Raw genomic sequence first — 25213 nt, 5'->3', positions numbered from 1 at the left:
GCGACAAATTGGCACAAGAGAGAATAAAATGCACAGGGACACCAGCCTAGTGGCCTTGAAAACTCAGGTTGACACTTCCAGGGAGGGAATGGGGGAGGTGGAGCCCAATTCCAGCCTCGGAGAGAGTAAGAGATTTCCCCGATCCTCCTCTTTCTCCCTCCTCCTCCTCCAAGGTGCGCTGAGATTTGGAGCCGCGGAGGTGAGCCCCGCGGGAAAAGCAGAAAAGGGTCATTGCCACTTTAAATGACTCAGGAAGTAAAAGGAGGCCTCCTGACGGGGAAAAGGAAAGTGGAACCGGGGCGGCGCGGGGGACGGCGGCAGCAGCAATCTCGCCTGGGTAGCGGGAGGCTGAGCGAGCGGGGCGACGCGGGGGCCGGCGGGGGCGCCGGGTGGCCGTGCCGGAAGTGCCCTGCGCGGCAGAGGAAGCGCAGGGACAGAGCGGAGCAGGCCGAGCAGGCAGAAGGCTCTTTGCTGCTCCGCCCGGGCAGGGGCTGCCCCGGCCCCAGGTCGCGCTTCGAGACGCGGCGCGGTCCAGGCGGGCGGCGACTCCCGAGGAAGGGACCCGAGGCGGGAGGAGGAAGTGAGGAGGCCGCGCAGAGGGAAGGCGGCGAGCCCTGAGGCCCCGAGGCCTTGACCGCGTCACAGCACTCACATGGCCTCCGGAGTGGGCGCGGCCTTCGAGGAGCTGCCTCACGACGGCACGTGTGACGAGTGCGAGCCAGACGAGGCTCCGGGGGCCGAGGAAGTGTGCCGAGAATGCGGCTTCTGCTACTGCCGCCGCCACGCCGAGGCGCACAGGCAGAAGTTCCTCAGTCACCACCTGGCCGAATACGTCCACGGTGCGCAGGCCTGGACCCCGCCAGCTGACGGAGAGGGGGCGGGGAAGGAAGAAGCGGAGGTCAAGGTGGAGCAGGAGAGGGAGATAGAAAGCGAGGCAGGGGAAGAAAGTGAGTCGGAGGAAGAGAGCGAGTCAGAGGAGGAGAGTGAGACAGAGGAAGAGAGTGAGGATGAGAGCGATGAGGAGAGTGAAGAAGACAGCGAGGAAGAAATGGAGGATGAGCAAGAAAGCGAGGCCGAAGAAGACAACCAAGAAGAAGGGGAATCCGAGGCGGAGGGAGAAACTGAGGCAGAAAGTGAGTTTGACCCAGAAATAGAAATGGAAGCAGAGAGAGTGGCCAAGAGGAAGTGTCCGGACCATGGGCTCGATTTGAGCACCTATTGCCAGGAAGATAGGCAGCTCATCTGTGTCCTGTGTCCAGTCATTGGGGCTCATCAGGGCCACCAACTCTCCACCCTAGACGAAGCCTTTGAAGAATTAAGAGTAAGTATTGGGCCTTCAAAGCATAAGCCTAGGGGTCAGGACACCTGGGTTTCCGCTCAGGTGGCCTGGCTGTGACCACATTCGCTTTCACTGTGTCCCTAAGAAGCTACTCTTTCCAACTTTTTGGGAGCAGTTCTTATGCACCCTTTTTGGTTGAACTCCTTTGAGAATCTGATGAAAGTTCTGGACTCTGACCTGAGAAAATACATGCACACACAAAATCTAGTATACAATTTCTAGAAAATTGCAAGTTTCTGGTCTGTGGATTCCAGGTAAAGCATTTCTTGGGAGTTTTGACCCCACTTAGGGCAGTTTCCACAGCATCACTATTGTTGAAACTGGTGCTTTGTGCTAGGGCTCTTGATAAGGCAATCTTTTTGCCTACTGGAAAACATGGGAAATATGATTTTGCCACATGAATCCAATCAGGTGATACGTCTGCATTGAAAAGAATAACACAATAGTTTAATAGTAACTTCATATGTTCCCTGAGTTCATTTTAGATTCTTCGTGTTTGAAACTCAGTAGAAAAGGAGAGTAAGAAGATGGAGGCCAAATTGGGGTGGGAGTGGAAGTTCCCTTGTCCTCTGTCTGGATCTTTATCTGTCTTGGACCTTACTGGTCCCCCAGGCAGTGGACACTTAGGAAATGTTTGTTGAATGAATGAATTTGCAGACGATGCGCCTTTTGTTTATATTGTGGATGTTTACTATCATTCAGAGAAACTGCTGGTGTTAATCGGGGAGGGAGGGGGGAAATTTTGAATGGAGTGATCAGTTCATTAAGTAGTCTGTATTAGCGAGCATTGTCATATTATGATGACTTTTGCTTTCCTGAATAGGGAATAGCTGGCTTTGGGATAACAAATACCTTGAGAATGAAGCTCATCTTTATTAGGTTTTCCCTTTTTTAGTCCCTGTTTATAATTGTAAAATGCATATTCAGAAAGTATGTAAAAACTTACAGTCTAACAAATAATTATAAAACAAATACTGAGGTAGTCTCCAGATTAAGAAATAGAACATTGCTAGCAATATTGAAGCCTTTCCCTCATACCTTTTCCAGTTATAACCATCTCTCTTCTGCATAAGTAGCATAATCTTGACTTTTGTGATCATTTCCTTGCTTACCTTTATGCTTTTACTCCATATGTATGCATTCCTGAACTTATTTGAACTTGAGACTGTGGGTATAATATTTTTATCATGCATTCTTCCGGGTTTTGCTTCATTTTCTCAACATTCTGTTTGTGAGAGTCATCCTATGAGTGGCTGTAGTTTATTCACTTTCATTACTATATCGAATTCCATTTTATGAATATGCCGTAAGTTACCTATTCTGTCGTAGATGGACATTTGATTTGTTCCCAGGTTTGGGAGCATCGGGCTCTTACAAATAATGTCAGTGTAAATATTCTTGGTCCTGTCTGTTGGTGTACATTTACATATATTTAAGTGGACTATAAACGCAGGAATGAAATTGCTGTGTCAGAGGCTATGCATAGCTTCAGTAATACTACATGTTGCCATCTATTTTCCAGAGTGGTTGTACCAGTTTGAATCACTATGAAGAGTATATGAGAGTTCCTGTTGCTCTGTATCTTCAACACTTGCTGTTACAGTATTTTTAATTTTTGTCAATCTTGTGGATATGTAATGGTATTTTATTGTGGTTTTAATTTTCATTCCTCTGATTACTAATGACTTTGAGGATGTTTTGTATTTTCTCTGTGAAGTACCTAGTCAGTTCTTTCGCCCATTTTTCTATTGAGTTGTCCTTTTCTCATTGTATGAATTTTTATATATGTTTGTTCTTTTCTTTTTTTTTTTGAGATGGAGTCTTGGTCTGCTGCCCAGGCTGGAGTACAGTGGCTAGATCTCAGCTCACTGGAACCTGTGCCTCCCAGGTTCAAACTATTCTCCTGCCTCAACCTCCTGAGTAGCTGGGATTACAGGCACCTGCTGCCAAGCCTGGCTAATTTTTGTATTTTTTTTTTAGTAGAGACGGTTTTGCCATGTTGACCAGGCTGGTCTTGAACTCCTGACTTCAGGTGATCTGCCCACCTCGGCCTCCCAAAGTGTTTGAACTAATAGGCATTAGCCACCATGCCCAGCTATGTATTTGTTTCTGATTTTTTTTTTGTTGTTGTTCTTTCTATGTGGGTTGCAAATATCTTCTATGTGGTTTTTCTTTTTTAAAAAGTTGTGCTTTGAATAGAAGCTCTTCATTTTAAGGTGGTAAAACTTATCGATACTTTTCCTTACGGTTAGTGCTTTTTGTGTCTTGTTCTACTTAGTATTGATTTTTGTGTAGTAGAATTAGGGGCTCAATTTCATTTTTTCCCCATACAGATAGCCAATTGCTATTGGCGTATTTATTGAAAAGCCCTTCCTTTGTGCACTGATTTGCTGTCCCACCTGTTATATATCAGGTGCCCATAATGTGTGTGAATGTGTTACTTGGCTCTTCTGTTCTCTACTGTTGATCTGTTAGTATATCCCTGTGTGAACAGCATATTTTCTCAGTTACCATCCGTTTATAATATGTCTTAATATCTGATAAAGCAGGTCCTTCTATCTTGTCTTATAAGAGTGTGTTGGCCAGTTTTGGCCCTTTACATTTCTTAGAGTCAGAGTATTAAAAAGCCTACAGGAATGTTTTTGGATATTGTATTAAATTTATAAGCCAATATAGGGAGAATTAATATCATTACAACATGAAGTCTTCTGATTCATTTATTTAGGTCTTTTTTATTGCTTTGCAGTAAACTTTTATATTTTTTTCCCGAAAGATTTTTCACATCATTGTAAAATGATTTTATAGTATTGTAGAAAATATGAGCCAGGCACGGTGGCTCGCACCTGTCAGCTATATAGAAGGCTGATGTGGGAGCATTGCTTGAGTCTAGGAGTTTGAGGCTGCAGTGAGTTATGATCCTACCACTTCCCTCCAGCCTGGTCAACAGAGCTCTAAAATAAAAATAAATGGTCTTAAGTTTTGTGTTCTAATTGTATATAGGAATGTGATTAACTTTTTTGTATTGATTTTTTTGTAATCTATCTGCTGAATTATCTTACATATCCTAATAATTTATCTGTAGATTTATTCTACATACATGATTATATTATGTGTGAAGAGAGATCCTTTTTGTTTGTTTCTTTTCAACCCTTATACCTGTTATTTGTTTTTTCTTGCCTTACAGCATTGGATAGCACCCCCAGGATTATGTTGAATGGATGTGATTGGTGGATATTCTGGCCTTGTTCCTAATCTAGCAATAATTGATAACATTGCACAAATAAGTGATACATTCTGTGGTTTTTGAAAATAGATAATGTTTTATCAGTTAAAAAATAATTCTAGTCCTAGTTTGCTAAGTTTTTCTGAATTTTGATTCATTACTTAATATCAAATGCTTTTTTTGCATCTTTTGGGATGATCATGTGATTTTCTTTTTTACTATGTCATGATGATGAATTACATTGATTAATCTTTTAAAGTTAAATTTAAAAATCAGTGATATGTTCACATGCCTCAAAAGCCTTTGCCCTTTTTATCTGATTCTTCCATCAGCTGTTGGTAACTACTTGTTTTTTTCTTAGAAACAGGATCTTACTCTTGCTCAGGCTAGAGTGCAGTGGTGGGAGCATAGCTTATTGTAATCTCAAATTCCTGGGCTTAAGCGATCCTCCCACCTGAGCATCCTGAGTTGCTAGGACTACAGGTGTGCACCACCATGCCTGGCTAATTCTATTTATTTTTTATTTTGTAGAGAGGGTGTCTTGCTATGTTGCCCAAGTTGGTCTTGAACTCCTAGCCTCAAGTAGTCCTCCTGCCTCAGCTTCCTACAGCTGTGGGATTATAGGCCTGAGCTGCTGTGCCTGGCCAGTAACTGTTTTTATTAGTTTTTTGGTTACCCTTCAGGTGTTTCTTTCTGCAAATAGACGTGTGTGCATATATATGGTCTTACTTTCATCTCTTCGTATTGTCGTATTTTATAATTAAAGCAGAAAGGCTAGCATTTCTGGGATTTCCTTGATCCAACTTGGTCAAGTTGAAGTAGCCTTATGTTTTTGGATTTGGCTTATTAATAATTTATGTAGTTTTTTTTGTTTATATTTATGGAAGAAATTGGCCTATCATTGTTCTTTTACTGTTCTCATGAGATTTTGCTATCAAAGTTTGGCTTCATAGTCTGAGGCAGAGTGTAGTGTTTCTTATATATTCTTTCTCTCTTTTCATGGTCTGGAAGTATTTGTGAAAGACTGAAATATTTCTTCCTAGAGTGATTGGTAGAACTGACCATGGAAGCCATCTATTCCTGGAGAAAGTGAAGGGGGAAGGGAGAGTTGGTTTATTATTGGTGTTTTGTGTTTTTTGTTTGTTTGTTTTTTGGTTTACATTTTTAAACATCCCCAACATTTTTTTTATTATTTTTAGTTTCAAACTTTTAAGTTCTGGGGTACATGTGCAGGATGTGCAGGTTTGTTACATAGGTAAACGGGTGCCATGCTGGTTTGCTGCACAGATCATCCCATCATTTAGGTATTAAGCCCAGAATCCATTAGCTATTCTTTCTGATGCTCTCCTTCCTCCCACTCCCTATCCACTGACAGGCTCCAGTGTATGTTGTTCCCCACCATGTGTCCATGTGTTCTCATAATTCAGCTCCCACTTATAAGTGAGAAGATGCAGCATTTGGTTTTCTGTTCCTGCATTAGTTTGCTGAGGATAATGGCTTCTGGCTTCATTCATGTCTCTGTAAAGGACGTGATCTGATTCGTTTTTATGGCTGCGTAGTATTCCATGGGATATGTACCACATTTTCTTTATCCAGTCTATCACTGATGGGCATTTAAGTTGATTCCATGTCTTTGCTATTGTGAATAGCACTGCAGTGAACATACTTGTGCATGTATCTGTATAATAGAATGATCTATATTCCTTTGGGTATATACCCAGTAGTGTAATTGTTTTATGTAGTATTTTTGACTATGGACTCAATTTCTTTAATAGTCATAGGTCTGTCTAGGTTGTCTATTTTTTCTTAGGTTAGTTTTGATAAGTTACATTTTCTCAGACATTTCTCCATTTTATCTAAATTTTCAAATGTGCTAGTATAAATTTGTGAATCATATTCTTTTTTTGTTTTGTTTTGTTTTCTGTAGCTGTCTTAGCTATTCCTTTAAGAACTGTAGGCATATTGATTGATAATCTGCCTCTGATAATTCTAGTATGTGAAGACTTTGTGGACCTCTTTCTGCTGCTGTTTTTATCTTTTCATGTTTCGTGTTTTTCTTTCTTTTTGTGCTGGGTTCTGTGTAGCTGTGTAGCTTCTCATTGCTTTTTAAAAATTGCTTATGGTACTTTTCCAAATCTTGCATGAAGCTGCATACTTTGAGAGAGGATTTGAATTTGATTCTGCTAAGGCCTGAGAGTACAACTTGTTTAGAATCCCCTTCTACTAAATTAATTTCTTGAGGTTTCTTGGGCCAAACTTTCAGGAGGACCTTGCTCACATCTTAGAGATTTTCTTTCATTTTATCCCCCTCTCTGTTTTGTTTACCTCTCTACCTTCCCCTTTGGATGTTTGGATAGTGACAAGTTTAGTTTGCTTTTACTCTGAGATTTTACCCCTTAGCAGGATGAAAAAGTGAGAGGGTCCCAAGTCTATATGGAAAGGATCCCCTTTATTTATTTATTTATTTATTTATTTAGAGATGAAGTTTTGCTCTTGTTGCCTAGGCTGGAGTGCAGTGGCTCCATCTCGGTCGGTTCACTGCAACCTCTGCCTCCCAGATTCAAGTGATTCTCCTGCCTCAGCCTCCTGAGTAGGTGGGACTATAGGCGCCCACCACCATGCCCAGCTAATTTTTTGTATTTCTAGTAGAGATGACATTCCACCATGTTGGCCAGGTTGGTCTTGAACTCCTGACGTCAGGTGACCTCCTCACCTCAGGTGACCTTGGCCTCCCAAAGTGCTGGGATTATAGGCATAAGCCACCATGCCTGGCCAGAAAAGATCTCTTTTAAATGGTTTTTTTGTTTGTTTGTTGTTGTTGTTTTTGAGATAGAGTCTCATTCTGTCGTCCAGGCTGGAGTGCAGTAGCATGATCATGGCTCACTGTAACCTTCGCCTCCTGGGTTCAAGCAGTTCTCCTGCCTCAGCCTCCTAAGTAGTAGGGACTACAGGCATGCGCCACCACGCCTGCCTGATATTTTGTAGTTTTAATAGAGACCAGGTTTCACCATGTTGGCTAGGTGGGTCTGGAGCTCCTGACCTCAGATGATCTGCCCACCTTGGCTTCCCAAAGTGCTGGGATTACAGGTGTGAGCCAACGCCTGGCCGTCCTTTAAATGTTTTACTCTGAGTATGGCATAGGCTTTGCTTTCTGTTATCCCATACTCCCCTCACACCTCTCTGTCTACTAACCAAATGCACAGCCTAGTTTCTTGGGCTCAGTATATGTTCTCAGATCAAGAACTGCTTCGTGCACTCTGCTTGTCCTAATGTTAGAACATTACTAACTGAACTATAGACTTTACTGAAAACTCTGATGACTTCTGTACCACGATTCTATCTGGGACCTCACATTTCCTTGTTTTGGATGATCTTGACAGTATTAAGTAGTGCTAGTCAGGTATTTTTTAGAATGTTCCTTGATTTGGATTTGTCTGGTGTTTTTTTCTCTTGGTGAAACTGGAGTTATAAGGTTTGGGGAGAATATAATATTCGTTTATGCTTTGTTTTTTACACTTAGTATGTCCTGGAAATCACTCCATAGATTTGCTTCATTCTTCATGTATAGCAGCTGGAAATACTCCGAGTGTCATTGAATTTTTCATTTAAGATACCGTGTTTTTCAACTCTAGAATGTTAATTTGGTATTTTTTAAGAGATCTGTTTCTCTGGATCTTTTTGGGAATCATCCTTGATTGTATGTTACATTTTTCTGATTCTTTTTTGTTTTTTGTTTTTTTTTTTTTGGAGACGGAGTCTCGCTCACGCAGGCTGGAGTGCAGTGGCGCAATCGCGGCTCACTGCAAGCTCCGCCTCCCGGGTTCACGCCATTCTCCTGCCTCAGCCTCCCAAGTAGCTGGGACTACAGGCACCCGCTACTACGCCCGGCTATTGTTGTTGTATTTTTAGTAGAGATGGGGTTTCACCGTGTTAGCCAGGATGGTCACTATCTCCTGACGTCGTGATCCACCCATCTTGGCCTCCCAAGTGCTGGAGGTTACAGGCGTGAGCCACCGCGCCCGGCCACATTTCTCTGATTCTTGTCATGTCTCTCAGTTTTTCATTTAATGCCAGATGTTGTGTTTGAAGGAATTGTAGAGACAGAAGTAATATTTTCTTTATTCTTCTCAGAAAGAGCATGGCATTTGCTCTGTTAGGGAGCTAGGGTGAGAAACTGCTCATTTTGATTCAATAGAGATAGGAGCTTGATGGCAGCTCTGGTTTCATATGTTTTGAGTGCAATGAACGTTTACGTATTGGCAAGAGAGTATCTTGGAACAGTAAAAGTGACTCAGTGGGATGATGGACAAAAGAAGAGGATCGTTGTTACACTGCATTCATTCATTCAGCAAGTATTTATTGAGAATCAACTGAGTGTAGGTACTTTCTAAGTACTGGGAATATAGCAGTGAACAAAATGAAAATCCGTACTTTTGTCAGAGCTTACATTCTATTGGAAGGAAGTAGGAAAGAACAAATAAGCAAATAAACATGTAATACGTATTATAAATGAAAAGTAAAATATTATACAGGATTAGAAAGGGACGGGAAATATCCTAGCTCTACCACTTTTTGACCTTAGGTAAGTTATATTATAGTTTGGCCTTGTTTCTGTATTTCTAAAATGGGCATAATGATAAGAAATAAAATAGAGCTTTTGTGAGAATGAAATTACTTTGTGGGTGATTAAGAAACTTTAACAATGCTTAACACATTGTTAGTGCTCACTAAATGTTAGCTCTTCTTTTTATTATTAATATAAAGAGGTTAATTATACAAGTTTAGAATTGAGAGGAATTTGTACAGTTTATGTTTTGATACCTCAGTGTTTAACCAGGCTGTCAGTGGCTGGTATTGGCAGTAGAAGGCCAAGTTCTTGCCAAAGTCTGCTGACATTTAGAGAAAAAGCAAACTTCAGAATAGGCCAGAATGAGCAGAAAAACAGGGTGATCCTACAGCGAGAGGGGATTAGGGATGGAGACAACCTGATAGGCCAGATGGACTGAGTGAACATCTTGAAGGGACAAGATCAGCACTTAGTCACTTGAAGTACTGTTCTTTCTTTTCTCCTGGATGTTGCTATATTACAGTTTTGGTCCGTGGCATTTGGTCTCCAGGGGATTTTGTGGGTCCAAGTTTGAACTGAGCCTAGTCTTTAGCTTTATAATAGAAAAATAGTTATGCAGCCCAATTTATGACTTCTTACCTGAGTCATGACTTGTCATCTCACATATGTGGGTTTCTCTTACTCTGACCATAATTTCTGGCTACGAAAATGGGTCACTGGATCTGACAAAGGAGCTTGATCTGGCTTATGGATTTATTCATACAAAAATTCTTACATTGTCAAGGGAATTTGCATTCAGAGCTACATTTAATGAATTTTTATGTTGAACAATAAAAGTGCTTTAGATATACTCAATAGTCTAGTATTTTTAAAAATTATTTTGAAAACAATCTACAGTAGAGGAAATATATTTTATACTATGATCTCCTTTATACACACAGCCACTCACCAGACATACCCCGTTAACTCAAATGAGACACCATTTGCCTTACTACATATGATATGTTCTGTTTTCTCTTCTATTCTGTTAAAAAAAAAATTCTGGACCCTCCCACTAAATTGATCTCATGGCACACTAATGTGTCATGTCCTGTGGTTTGAAAACCACTTGTCTAGTTTACCCCAAGATCACCTGAAGAAAAGGTAGAGTCTTACAAAGTGGCAAAGGGAGAAGTGGTTGGCAGAATTCAGTAAATATATAGCATCTGTGGAGTTCTTAACATGGCGTTTCTAAAGACGGATCCAAAGGTTTTTAAGCCACACCCTTTGCTTTAAAGATGGGAGTTTGGGGAGAATGGTTAAGTGATAAGAGGAACAACTGCTTGGGGAGTGACTGAGGAGACATTGGTATCTGGGTGGATGGAAGAATATAAGTATATGCTCAAAGAGCTGTGATTCTCGAGGAGCTGGAGGTATGCCATAGTGTATTCCATAGGGGTCAGTGAATCTGGCTTTTCAGTCAGCTCATAGAAGAAGCTTTCATAGGGAGACAGAAGGTTGAAGGCTTGCTGTAATGTATCTATTTATGTTTTTAATTTTTTATTCTTGCTGAAGAGATATAGGTCACTTCTAATTAGAGTTTGTAGCACTGGCATACATAGTGGTTCAACCAGTGTCTTATTTATTTGTACAGAATAAGACAAAAGCTAAGACCAAGGTAAAGGGAATGGCATGCTGTCATTAGTTGGAGCCACCCCTGCGTAGTTCTGTAGAAAGTTTATGTGAGGCCTGCAGTTCTGGGATTTCCAATCGAAGTGTACTTTCATAACCTGTAAAAAGTCTTGAAAGTATGCAGTGAACTAGACAGATAGGGCTCTAGCTTTTTGGAATTCACTCTCTCCAGTGGGAAAGAAATAGAGTAATTTTGGATGATGTTATGTGCTATGAAAACAATAAATCATGGTAATGTAAGAACGAGTTGGTGTGGCAGGATAGGTTACTTTTGGATAAGATGTGTTATAGAAGGCATCTCTGAGCATATGACATTGGGTGAGGACCTGAATTATGACATCTTGTGAAGTTCTAGGGAAATTTTCCTATTGTGTTACCATTTGATGCTACTGTGTAGAGTCCAGTGATTTTATTCATAGCAGAGACAATTGGTTTGGTTTATATGAACAACTCCTCATAGAAGGGTTAGTTGGCTCTGTAAATGAGAAAATGGCATTATTCTAGCATTTGAATGTGTTGTTAGCACAGATGAAAATACTGCTCTGTGGAGGGAATATGAGATTATGGGAATCCCTTTTACATTAGTTAGATTTTTTAGGGAATTCAACATTGACGGTGATAGAGCTTCATTAAAGATCTAGAGTGCTTAGCCAGCGGTCTGAACAATCCACTCTTGAGAGAAAAGATCCGGGCTTTTTCTACTCTCTCTCCTAAAAGTCTGGTGCCCTCTTTTTCTCTTTTCTGGCCTTTCAGTCAAAATAGGATGAGTTCATAGGCATTTTATGCTGTTAGGTAATTGCTTTTTTGGGTAAGGTTGCTGATGCAGTAGGCTTATTCTTAGGCTCCTCTGGTGATAAAGGACTCTTGAGCCTCTGTCACCATTGTCTTGACCACAGCTCTCGACATGGAGGTTGCCCTGCCTGCCTCTTCATTGACATACCTACCTTTTCCCTCCCCTTGCATCTACCCCAAGTCTGAGAAGCCAGAGATTCATCTGTATCAGTGCCTTGTATGTGTTCTGCTTGAGGTTATAGTTCAGTCTGGGAGGAGCAGCCCAGTTTCATGCTCTTATTCTTGTTTTAATATTCAGAACCAGGGGCTAAACTTGTTAGGTGGCAGTAAGGAACATAGATGCTTATGGACCTTTCAGAATAGGAGATGTATTATGGACAATGGATGAAACAAAAGCTTTAGTCTTGATATAGGGAGTAGAGATGAGAATGGGGTAAGAAACACAGAAGCTTGACTCTGGGAGAGTTGAATCTTGTGTGTGTGGGTGGGGGAGAGAGAGAGAGAATTTTGTGTGTGTGTGTATGTATGTGCATATCACTATGATAGGATCAAGCCAACATTGCATCAGGTGCAAAAAAAGTCAATATTGATGCCCTTTTTAAATGTCAGAAAACTGATCAAGAATGAAAAAACCAAAACCAACCAATCAAGCAAAATCTCCCAAATCTACCACAGGCTCAATCCACAATTTACGGCAAATAACTATATGGGCAGTGACTTTGATGTATACTGTAATGTGCTAGATTATTTTTGTTGAACATTTATATATTAAACCCACTTCAGATGGGTTTAGCTAGTTTTTGGTAAGGTAATAATTGGTTTTTAACATCAATAAGAAGATTAGCAAATACATTCATTATAATGTGTCCAAACTATAACATATAGCTAGCTTTCATTTTAGAGACTGATATGTTATTTTTTTAAACTAATTTTATTCATCTGAATAATTTTGGAGTGTTTATTATGGTGAACTGTGTGGTGGATACTAAGAAGAATAAGCAAAGTTTCCAACTTCAGGAAGCTTACAGCGCAATAGGAAAGATAGTCTTTTCACATGCTTATTTGTGTGTATTAGAGAAAAGGGACAAACAGTATGCTATGGAAGTGGAGAGAAAAGAGAAATTGGTATCACTGGAGGGCATGGAGCCAGGAATAGATTCTTAGAGGAAGGAGTCTTCAAGGTGGGCCTTGAAAGATGGATAGGGTGTTACTAGGTAGATATAGGCTTTGAAGTATCCTTCTCTGTGTTCCCATTGTAACAGCCTGTGAACATTTATTGTAGCACTAAATACTGTGTACTATGTCATGTTATTTCTTTCCATGTCTTTCACTGGTGGGTTATAAACTCTTTAAGGCTAGAACTGTATGTTATTCATCTTTGTATTCCCAGCACCTAGCACAGCGCCTGCTGGATAATAGATGAACATGAAATATGTGATAAATGTGTGATAGGAAGTATAATAATCTTGTCTAGTTCCAGGGCATTAATGAAGAACTGAGAGAGTATTGCATAATTGTTATATATCAGTATTTACATTGGGATTAATTTGACTGCATCTAAAATAATGAAATAATTTGGAAAAATCCAAAATAACCACTCCCACATGATGTTTATTTCTCTGTCACGTAAAATAACTTTGGGTGCAGGCAGTCTAAGGTTGGCGTGGCAGAACCATGAAGTTACCAGAAATGTAGGCTCTTTTCAGCTCCATTCTGACATCCTTACTGCATCATGAACCAAGATGACTGCTGGAGGTCCAGCTAGTATTTCCAAGTTCCAGAATCACAGACATAGAAAAGTGAAGGGCACACCCCTCTATTTTTGTTTGTTCGTTTGTTTGAGACAGACTCTTGCTCTGTCGCCAGGCTAGAGTGCAGTGGCATGATGTCAGCTCACTGCAACCTCCGCCTCCTGGGTTCAAGCGATTCTCCTGCCTCTGCCTCTCAAGTAGCTGGGATTACAGGCACCCGCCACCCTCGCCAACTGATGTTTGTATTTTTAGTAGACACAGGGTTTCACTGTGTTGGCCAGGATGGTCTCAATCTCCTGACCTCGTGATCTACCCGCCTCGGCCTCCCAAAGTGCTGGGATTACAGGTGTGAGCCACTGCACCTGGCTGGGCACACCCCTCTATTTTAAAGGGAACTCTCGAGAAGTTGTACACATTGCTGCTTATGTTTCATTGGCCAGAACTCAATACCCTGGCCTTACCTAGTTGCAAGGGAGGCTGGGAGACAGTCATTTGTCCAGGCCACAGTGTATCCAGCTAAAAACCGAGATTCTCTTACTAAGAAAAACTGGGAGAATATTGAAGGACCAAACAGTCTTTGACCCAGTTGGCTTTGCAGTCTGTTTTTGAGTCTTAGCTCTTCCACCTACTAGCTGTATAATGTTGAGTAATTCACCCAGCCTCTGAGTCTTGGTTTCTTCTTCTGTAACATGAGCTAAGTAATTGTTTCTCCCTATTGAGTTATCATGAGGAACAAACAAGATCATAGATGTAAAGAGTTTAGCACGGTGCCTGGAATATCATAAGCCCTCAGCAATGGGTTGCTCTTATTCTTATTACTGTTATAAAGCCATCTAAGGTTCTATTCTGAGTTCCATTCCAGACAAGTTAGTCTGGCAGCAGTAGAAGTTCTGGACACCAAGTTTCTTGGGTGCAAACTGTTCATCCCCCTCTCCTTCTGTTCCTTCTGCCTGCTCTAATCTGGTGGGTAGATAGGCTGGAGAAAAACTTGCCTTCAGAGAAGAGGCTTCTGTATATTTCAGTGTCCTGCTGATGCCTTATGCACTAGCTAACCAAAACACAGCTGGTAGGTCTAATTTTAGGTTCACAAGTCTTGCTGGTTGTCCTCTTTAGATTCTGTTTTACATTTTGAACTGTGGGAAGTTTTTATAGAAGCAGAGGGGAGGTGGGGACAATATACTCTTCACTTTCTGGTTAGAAAATAACCTTCATTTTCTTACTAGTAGGCAGTCATGGGGAGAGATGTAAGGTTAAGTTTATATAGGCACCCCTACTATTTTCCTCTCAATTTTGAGTGTGTGTGAACCCTGGCAGGCTCGACCTGTGTTGATTGGTAGACTCTGACTTCATGTGTATAAATAATGAAAATGCTAATCTTTGGCCAAGGTTATAAAACCAAGAAGAGTCTAGAAACTTTTGTCTGTTGTTGAGTTTTGAGACTCTGTTTCCAGATATATGAGAAAAATAACATAGCTGTCATTTATTGAGTGGCCAGGTCATTTTCATATATTGTTTCATTTGTTTCTTAATAAAATTCCACACTAAGCTGTGTTGTTATGTTTCCATTTTATATATGAGGAAACTCAAAAGAGGTTAAATTTTCCTGAAGGTTACTTAGCTAGCAAGTGTAAGGACTGGGATTTGAATCCAGGCCTGACAAAGTACATATTCTTTCCATCATTCCATTTTGCCTTTACAAATTTGATTACTCCCTCTCATATTTAAGCCAAGCTGTACTGGTACATTATCCTTATGTTTATTTTCTGTATGAAGGTATTTAATAGATGAATACTTTCTGAATATCCTAAAACTATTTTTCCCCTTCTCTTTGGTCTTCTTTCTATATATTGTATATAATTTTAATTAGTAACAGATTTTTTTAAAAATTTTGTTCTATTCAGCACTTGTGTAGGTCAATACCTGATACTTAGTAGTCACTCAGTATTATTATTTAATTAATAATAACAATAACAGAAATGATAAGTAACATTTATTGAGAACTTAGCTTGTACCTCTTCTCTAAACTTTCTGCATATTTTTTCATTCAATGTGCACCACAATTCTTTGAAATATAGTATTTCTTAAGATAATTTTGTATATTATTCCAAGTTAGTGGCATGTTATTTTCTTTTGATCTATTTATTCATTCAACATATATTTATCGAAGGCTTAAAATTTGCCAGGTGGAGTATTTTGGGCAGTAGGGAACCAACAAGAAGCAACTCTAAATCATGGAATTTATAATCTTTGAGCAGAACAGACAGTAAGCAAGTTAAATAATAAGTAATATTTTAAATAATGAAAAGTGCTATGAATAAACAAACTGGGGAAGGAGATAGGGACTGACTGTGATGTGGGAATGAGAGGGAAGCTTTTTAAGGATCCGAAGACTTTTTGAACTAGTGACTTGGGTGTAGTTAGAGCCAGTGATGAGAAGCTCTAGGGGCATAGTGGTTCAACTGAAGGGAATAGCAAGTGTAAAGGCCCTAAGATAGAACAAGTTTACTAAGGGGATAAAATGAATGGCTGGAGTATAATCAGTAGGGGTCGGGTGGGGGTTGAGTAGTAGATGAGGTCAGATTACCAAGTAGGCTGTGGTAAAGATTTTGGGTTTTATTCTAAGTAATCATAGACTGTTTAAGCAAGGGAGTAAATGATCTGATTTATATTCTTAAAACTTCTCTTTGGTTCCTATGTGGAGAATGGGCTGTAGGGTAGCAAGAACGGGAGCAGTATTGCTGCTTATGCTAGGTTGGGAATAGTGAACAATACAATAGTGAAGAATACATGCCAATTGGATATGGCATATATTTTAGAGTTAGGCCTAAAAAGACTTGCTGATGGATTTTTTTCAGACCCAAGAATGACTTTGTGTCTGACAACTAAAAGTGATGGCCTAGTGTAGGAGTGGGGGGTTTGGAGTTAGAAAATGAAGTAATATGAAGGAGATAACTTTTGTACATGGGACGGCGGTACTAAAATTTAATTTCATTTCCTTTTGACAAAACTTTGCTTTCTGATTCCTTGGGAGGACTTCTCCCCTCCCCCCCCCCCCCCCCTCCCTTTTCTCCTCTCCCCCGATCCCCTTCCCTCTTCTCCTCTCCCCACTCCCTTCCCCTCTCCACTGTCTCAGTCAGTCTCTTGCTCTGTTGCTCAGGATGGAGTGCAGTTGATCCCCACCCACTGCAACCTCCACCTCCTGGGTTCAGGTGATTCTCATGTTTCAGCCACCCAGGTAGCTGGGAATACAGGCATGCACTACCATGCCCAGCTTATTTTTGTATTTTTAGTGGAGATGGGGTCTCCACTAAAAATCACCTTGGCCAGGCTGGTCAACCATCTTGGCCAGGCTGGTCTCGAACTCCTGGCCTCAAATGATCTGCCTGGTTTGACCTCCCAAAGTGCTGGGATTACAGGTATGAGCCACTGTGCCTGGCCAAGAAGGACTTCTGTATTCCATCTTCTGATCCTTTTCCACTATTTCTCCCCGACAAGACCTTCTGGTAAAATGACTAAGTTGGATTGATTTTTTTTTTTTTTTTTTTGAAGAATGATATCAACACAAGCCAATGGAATAGGGAGAAAAACACCCCAAAACAGATAGCTAGTCTTCTTTCTGAATTCAACATCTTCTGATTGATTCTTTGTAATAATAGAATTCAATATTCAGGAGCCAGTTTAGGATATTTATGTGGCTTATATTTACATTTTTGCTGACACATAACTTTTCGGTGTCTAGGTGGTTATTGACATTAGACTAGACTGACTTCCATGAAAGTGCAGAGACCACTTGTCAGGGAATACTTCTTCCTATTCTGATGCCACTGCTACCTGCCATATTCTACTTTTGCTTCTACCCTTTGCCCATTTTTAAGGCATGTTTCCATTAGAATGAAATGTTATTTCTGTGTTTTGGGGTGGATGGATATGAATGTATCAGGTAATATGTGCTCCTTTGAAGAAAGGTACCCCAATTTTCATGGTGTTCAAACACAAGGAACCTTAGAAGTAGAAAACTTTTAGAATTGTTTCTGGGGATAGCAACCTCAAATATCTACCAGAAAGGTAATGTAAACAAGAGAAGCAAGCCAAGGTAACTGGCAAACTTGAGAGAGCTTGCTTTGCCTAAAGCGAATAGTTGCTACTCAGCTTCAGCCGATTTCTGCTGTATCGGAATGGGAGCCCATTACCGTCAGACCCTTTGGATTTACAAAAGAAGCTAGAAATCTTTATTTTTATGTCATATGTCCTGATTTTTAAATGCTAGCAACTAATTTAAAACTCTTAATGGATGTGTGGGACAACACTCTAAAAGCCACAGAAAATAGTTCTGTAGGCCACAGGCTGTCGACGTATAGCTTTTGGTCTGGTCCATCTTCCTCATTTACAGATGGGAAAACAGAAACCCAGGGATGTAAAATGACTTTTCCAAGCTCACACAAGCAGTTACTGGCAGTGCTAGTAGTAAAACCTGGGTTTCCTTTCTCTTTGTGCAATGCTCTTTAAATTTGGAATGTTAATTGTTTTTGAGGATGTGAGAAAAGCTAATGTCATGTACAGCCCAAATTTTATATTGTTTTGAGGATTTCAGACCCCCCGAAATCCATACATGAGTATCAAGTAAAGAACCTTCTCTTGAATCTCCTGGTTCATATGTTTGCAGTGTTAAAGGAAAAGGCCCCGGTATTTACATTTAGGCAAACTCATGGGAAGAAGCGCTGGAAGCAGGAGACCTTGGCCCTCTTGGTCAAATTCTACCTCTCTCCCTCCCTTCTTGCCTGTCTTTTTTTGTTTGTTTGTTTTTTAGTATGCTAAATCTTAGCTATGCAAGTAGTAGGAATATATTTAACTCTAAAATCCGTCTATCCCAAGTACCAGTCCCAGCAATAATTCCTTTTCTAATATTTTACATACCTATATCACTCATAGAAAGTAATAGTTTTTTTAAAAATTATATTTATTACATGTACCATTTTGCAATGTTTTTTTGTTTGTTTTTTGTTTATTTTTTTTGTTTTAAATTCAACAGTATGTCCTGCCTTGTATCCAGGTACATACAACCTACCTCATTCTTTTTATTTGCTATGTCATATTCCACAGTGTGTTAATTCAGTGGTTTATTCAGCCACCCACTATTGATGAATCCTTGGGGTGTTTGCAGATTTTTAGTATTACAGACAATGCTGAAATAAATAATTTTATACATGCATCCTTGACACAGGTGCTAGTCTTCTTCAAGAGGAAAGGAGAAGTGGATTGGTAGGCATGTGATTTCAGAGTGGCAGTTATTTTATATATCCATCAACAACGTATGGAAGTCCCCAATTTCCCCAGGGCCTAACACTTGCTGTTACGAGAGTAAAATTTATTTCAGGCTGATGGGTGAGAAATGATATTTTAATCATGAATGAGTTTGAGCATCTTTTGCCTGTTTTGATGTGTTTGCATTTCACATTTCTGGTTTTTTTTAAAGAAGGGTCTTATTTTATCTGTTCATAATTTTGGGGGGATTCCTTTTGGGTTTATTTGGCTTTTTCTTACTGATTTATAGAAATTCCTTATGTGTTTTTTCTGTATTCTTGATACAAATGTCTTCCATTGTATATGTTATAAATCTTTTTAATTTAGATGTTTCTGATCTTGGTTTTGGCACTGACCAGTTCTGTGATTTTGGGGACATTGTTTGACATCCACAGTGCCATTTTAGTCCATTGTGAAGTGAGAATACACTACCTTTTAGTTATTGTATTATTGTGAAATGCCAATGAAAGAGTGTAAGTGCTCTGAGCTTTGGGTTCATTTGATTTTCACCAGCCATTTTTCTCAGCTGTCAAGTGAGAATACACTGCTTTTTAGCGTTATTGTGAAATGCCAATGAAAGAGCGTATGAAAGTGCTTTGGAGACTAAAGAATACCTTCACATGTACAGCATTTTGTCCTTTCTTTGGTTTTATTATGACTCATCCCTAGGAGCTGGCTTTTGTGAAGCATCCTACGCTTCTGCAGATTAATCAAATTCTGAGTGGTAGGTGTCACAACGTAGCACTTCTCTCTTTTTATTCTACACCTTCTTAGGGGAGGAGCAAGGTGCATAAACAAGATATGCTCACATTGAACTCCTGTGTTCTTAGAATGCATTGGGTGGGATGGAGGTGGAGAAGTACGGATAGCAGGAGAATCCTACTACTTTGCTAGTCATGGTATGTGCCCCAAGGATTGACAATCATTTCTACTGTGGAACCAGATGTCTATAAGGTGAATTAGGCTGCCTTTTCTTACTATCCTGGTTCACTTCTCAATTAGAACTCAGGTTTCAGAGGCAGCTGTTCTGTTCCACTATCTTTTCTGTTCACTGGTTTCCTAATTAGGGAACATATGAGGGTATAATCTATCTGGCTATCTTTTGACTAATGGCTGTCCTCAACAACCAAATAATTAACCGAAACATGGTACTATTCTATGGTTTGGGGATACTCAGACTCAGATACCACCACCCTTAGCCCCTGACCTATCCTGACCTATGTCCCATACTTTTTTTTTTTTTTTTTTTTTTATGCAGTCTCACTCTGTCACCCAGGCTGGAATGCAGTGGAGTGATCTTGACTCACTGTAGCCTCTGCCTCCCAGGTTCAAGCGATTCTCCTGCCTCAGCCTCCTGAGTAGCAGGGCTGTGTCCCATGCTTTTGAAGACCCCTCCTGTAGCCATGCCTGTCCCCTTCCATACCACTCTTCAAGTACCTAGCTACCCAAGAATTACCTTCCAGGGCCTGCAGAGCCTCTTCCTGAGTCCATCTGCCTAAAGATGGAGCAGTTTCTGATACATGTATCCCTAGGTCTCACATGTGTATCATGGGTGACCTAGAAGGGTATTCTCAGCTTGGACATGCTAGCTTGAACACCTGTGCACAAGGCCCCAGCGTCCATTCGGACTCTTGCCCCAGCTCTGCAGCTGTCAGGGTTGGGTCTGCCCTGAGGAGCCTCTCCCTTCTGACCAACTGCTTATTTTATGGATTTTTAAAAAAGCCTTTGGGAAAGGTTTTCTCACCACTCATTTAGAGACTGAGTATAGCAGGCTCACCATAGAGCCCAGTTAATCTTGAATAATTCACAGAGAGTGAAGTGGGGAGGTGGAACAGGTGAGTTTCCTGAAGGGAGGCTCTCTTAAGTTGCCTCTCCTCTGTCTCTTGCCTGGTTAGGTGATGCTGCTGATGTTTTGTGAAAGCTTTGTGAAAAGGAGGAAGGATTCTGCTGACACACTGAATTTTTATGAAAGAAGGCTAAGGGTTCCCTTATCCATTCACACAAGGCACATCTGCTTGCAGACAGGCTGTCTGCTTCTTAGGGATTCCTTCATTGTCATTTTATTCTTTTCTGAAGGTTTTAAGGCACAGTTTGGTGCATTCCTTTCTGCTCACTAGAGCCAGGGGGAAGTCATAAGATATCAGAGCTATTGCCGAAGAGCTTAAAATGGGCGCTGGCAGCTGGGATGTGGGGGAAGAGAGCTTTCCAGGGACAAGTGACCTGCTTGTTCAGCCAATGAGAAGCAGGTTAGAGGAATGATATCACCAGACAGGCTTTATTGTCTGATCATCTCGTAAAAGCAGGATTGTATCTGGCAACTTAACCCTTTTTTAGGCACTTCAGGTCTCACCTGCTCCCTGGTATATGACCTCTAAGTTCCTTTTCTCAACTGTCTGCTATGAGACCACAGAGATTAAAGACTAAAATTAGTGGAGGATATAGGGGAGTTGTAAACCATCACTTTAAAAAATAGAACTTATTAAAATTTAGAACCTCTGCTAAAATGGAAATGTAATCTAAGCTGTGTTTGAAGAACACATCTAAAGTAGATATTGGTGGTAGTCATGTTGTGTCTGATTTTTACTGTGTAGACTTGAGAGGCAAGAGAGGTCAGGGGGAGAAATTGAGCCTTTAGTATATTTTAATTTATATAGTGGAATTTTATTAGGTATTTCCTGTTTTGGAGGAATTGAAATTAGTTCTGTAAATTAGGAAGATATGTTATCACGGATCCAGAGGCCAATTTTGAGTAAGAGATACTTGCAGTGCCTTTATTTTCTTGTGCTTCTTTGTTGTTCCTACCGCATAGAAATGACAGTGATTTTACCTGTTTGTGCTTTCTTTCCCTCATTGGTAAAATGAATGTTCCTACCTATCTCATAGAATCGTTGAGATAAGAAAATAAATGAATTCCTGTGATTTTAGATTGTCCTATATACAATATAATGTATTATTATTACGGCATTCATGTCTTAAAATTATATGTTCAGTCATTGATTTGTTCAGACTTTTTACAACATCTAGATGTTGGGTGTAAGAGATACAGAGATATAAAAAAATTACGGTTCTTGCCCTTAAGGAACTGAAAATATCGTGAGGGAGACAGATAGTAATAAAACTGTTTCATACTTCCTTTTGTATTTACCATGTGCCAGGCTCTGTTCTGAGTACCTTGACATACATTAACTAATTTAATCTTACTACAGTCCTATGAAATAGATACTGTTATTGGCTCTGTTTTACAGATAGAGAAATTGAGACATAGGCTAAGTAACTTGCCTACAGTCACACAGCTAGTGTGTGACTAATGGCACTAGGGCTGTAGTCTGTGCTCTAAATCTGTACTGACCAATATAGTAGTCACTAGTCACATGTGGCTTTGGAGCACTTGTAATGTGGCTGGTTTAAGTTGATTGGGCTATAATTGTGAAATACTAGATTTCAAAGACCTAACATGAAAAAAAAAATCTCATGTTGAAATTACATGTTGTAATGATATTTTGAATATACTGAGTTAAGTAAAATATATCAAAATCAGTTTTACTTTTTAATTGTGGCAATTATAAAATTATATACATATGCTTGCATTTGGGGCTCACATTAGTCTTTTATTGTACTGTGCGACTCTAAATCATTATACTGTAATAATAGTAATAGCATGTGAACTTTTTGAGCACTCACTGTGTGTGAGCCACATACCGTGCTAATACCTTTTAAAACACTTTCAATTAGGCCCCAAAATAGCCCAGTTTATTATCATTATTTTATAGAAGGGGGAGAAGGTTTTGAGAAATTCAGTAATTTGCCTGAAATCAATCAACTAGTTAATGGCAAATCCAAAATTGGAACTGTATATGTCTGACTCAGAAACCCATGAGTTTTGTGGTTTTTTTGGTCTTGAACTCCTGGCCTCAACCAGTGCTCCTGCCTCAGCCTCCTGAGTAGCTGAAATAACAGGTGCAAGCTACCACACCCAGTTAAAAAACCTGTGTTCTTAATCAGCGCACTGCAGTTCCATTCGTAATTAAATTTCAGACTGTTTTATTTTTATAAGTATATTTAATATTGCATACTTCTGTATCTGATGCATAAAGGTTCAAAATTAAAATTACTAGTCTATAAAATAGACATCTTGTATGGGACTGTCTTTTGTAGAGCCACAGTGAACACTGGCACAGTTGAGCCTGAGGTGAAGCAGTGAGTCAGCCTATACAAATTGTATTTAATTTTCATTCCATATAGTTCTGCCAGTCACTGGGCAATTTATGTTCTGACACTGTTTGTCCATAGAGAAGGGAAAGAGGGACAGTGCACCTCTCCCTAGTTGTTTAGTTCTCTTGGCTGCTAAGAAAAAGTTGCTTTTTATTTCATTGTCCTCCAAAATGCTGTTTGTGTTTGAGAGAGCAACAAAATGCTGTCTAATGACCCCTCACTTTTCTTTCTTCTAGAGCAAAGACTCAGGTGGACTGAAGGCGGCTATGATCGAATTGGTGGAAAGGTTGAAGTTCAAGAGCTCCGACCCTAAAGTAAGTATTGTTTGGAATAGATTGGGTGTTGGTACCCCAAGCATTTCATTCTCCTTGAGCTAAAATTGTGGGGTGTTGATCATCTCTCTGAACATTGCATTAAGATTTAATTAAGCCTGCCCATCAGAAACAGTGTCCTGATATGCCTAGAGATAAGTCATCTATTTTTCCCTGTCTATTTTATGACTTACAACACATAATCATTAATTGTTTTCCCTGAACTGCAGACAAGTGCATTTTTAATCCTTCTTTACAGGGAGTCTTTCAATCTTTGGTCCTCTGTGTCCATTAAATGCAGCCAAAGGCATCTGAGAGAAATACAGATCTTTTTTTTTTTTTTTTTTTCTTGAGACAGGGTCTCACTCTGCTGCACAGACTGGAGTGCAGTGGCGCAATCTTGACTCACTGCAACCTCTGCTTCCCGGGTCCAAGCCATTCTCCTGCCTCAGCCTCCCAAGTAACTGGGATTACAGGTGTGCACCACCATGCCCTGCTAATTTTTGTACTTTTAGTAGAGATGGGGTTTCACCATGTTGGTCAGGCTGGTCTCGAACTCCTGACCTTGTGATCTGCTTGCCTCAGCCTCCCAAAGTGCTGGGACTACAGGTGTGAGCCACCACGCCCGGCCGAGAGATACAGGTCATCTTAATGCCAGGGACTGGCATAGGATCCAGACTCATCTAGTTGGTGTTCAGCACTAGCATCTTATCTCTCCACTGCTTCCAGGAGCCAGCTGCCACTCAGAATACTTTTTTCCTTATGACCTGTAGTCTGGTTTGGAAACTGTTTTAAGTGTCCCAGCTTTTTTTTGTTTTTTTGTTGTTTTTTTTTTGATATGTCAGGTTCTAGCGGATTGATATTCTGGGAGACACCATAATGGGGTGGAAGTAAACTGGGAACTGAACGTGCTGGAGGGACTATGACTAACACAGACTTCCTTCTCTTTCCTATCTAGACACTTACTGTGGCACTACCTGGTATTGGGGCCAGCTGGCTTTGCCTTAGAATCCAAGTTTCTCACAGTTAAATAGGGAAAGGAGCATGATTTCATTTCACTGTAGGTTCTTTTTGTTTTTTGTTTTTTTTAACAGGAATGGGACTAACATTTCTTGAGTATCTACTGAGAGCCAGGCACTTTGCTAGGACTCTTACATAATTGTGCTAAAATACACATACAAAATTTTAACCATTTTTGAGTGTACAGTGCAATGGCATTACCTGTAACATTCACTTTGGTTTTTTGTTTGTTTGTTTTTGTTTTTTGTTTTTTTTGAGATGGAGTGTCGCTCTGGTGCCCAGGCTGGAGTGCAGTGGCATGATCTCAGCTCATTGCAACCTCCGCCTCCCAGGTTCAAGTGATTCCCTGCCTCAGCCCCCTGAGTGGCTGGGACTACAGGCACGCACCACCACACTCAGCTAACTTTTTGTATTTTTACTGGAGACAGAGTTTCACCATGTTGGCCAGGCTGGTTTCGAACTCGTGACCTCAGGCTATCTGCCCTCCTCAGTCTCCCAAAGTGCTGGGATTATGGGCGTGACCCACCACACCTGGCCATACTTGGTTGTACATCACCACTGTCCATCTTTAGAGCTTTTTTACTGTCCCAAACTGAAATTCTGTACCCGTTAACACTAACTTCTCATTCCTGCTCTCCCCTTAAATATTTTTAATTATTTAACAACACTGTAAAGTAGCATTTTATTCCTACTTTATTGATGAGAACACTGAGTTTAGAAAGGTAGAATCATCTGCTCAAATCTAATGTAATATAGATGTGAAATTCAAACTCTGACTCCAGTGCCTGTACTCTTTTATGTCATGCTGCAAACGAAGCACTGGATTTTATCTCCTTTCTACCACATAATCACATTGTGCTGCAGTTTTCTTTTTTTTTTTTTAATTTTTATTATACTTTAAGTTCTAGGGTACATGTGCATAACGTGCAGGTTTGTTACATATGTATACTTGTGCCATGTTGGTGTGCTGCACCCATCAACTTGTCACTTACATCAGGTATAACTCCCAATGCATTCCCTCCCCCC

General features: G+C 40.3%; 1 protein-coding gene across 2 annotated transcripts in view; it reads left to right on the top strand.

Annotated features, from left to right (window-relative positions):
• The first annotated feature begins 236 nt into the window (after positions 1 to 236).
• TRIM44 (tripartite motif containing 44) overlaps positions 237 to 25213 on the top strand; it is a 140446-nt gene continuing 115469 nt past the window's right edge. Inside the window, exons 1-2 of one of the 2 annotated variants that reach the window (XR_002725101.3) lie at positions 237 to 1321; positions 23093 to 23170. Coding sequence is in view for 1 of the 2 variants with exons in the window: in XM_023185500.2 (XP_023041268.1) it covers positions 653 to 1321; positions 23093 to 23170 (747 nt within the window). In the remaining variant the exon portion in view is untranslated. The remainder of the gene's footprint in view (positions 1322 to 23092; positions 23171 to 25213) is intronic. The other variant, XM_023185500.2, reaches the window with a different exon arrangement.

Source organism: Piliocolobus tephrosceles, chromosome 13, assembly GCF_002776525.5.
Source record: "Piliocolobus tephrosceles isolate RC106 chromosome 13, ASM277652v3, whole genome shotgun sequence".
NCBI classification, from domain to species: domain Eukaryota; kingdom Metazoa; phylum Chordata; class Mammalia; order Primates; family Cercopithecidae; genus Piliocolobus; species Piliocolobus tephrosceles.
Note: the sequence above shows the minus strand (reverse complement) of the source record. Positions and strands in the feature narration are given on the sequence as shown.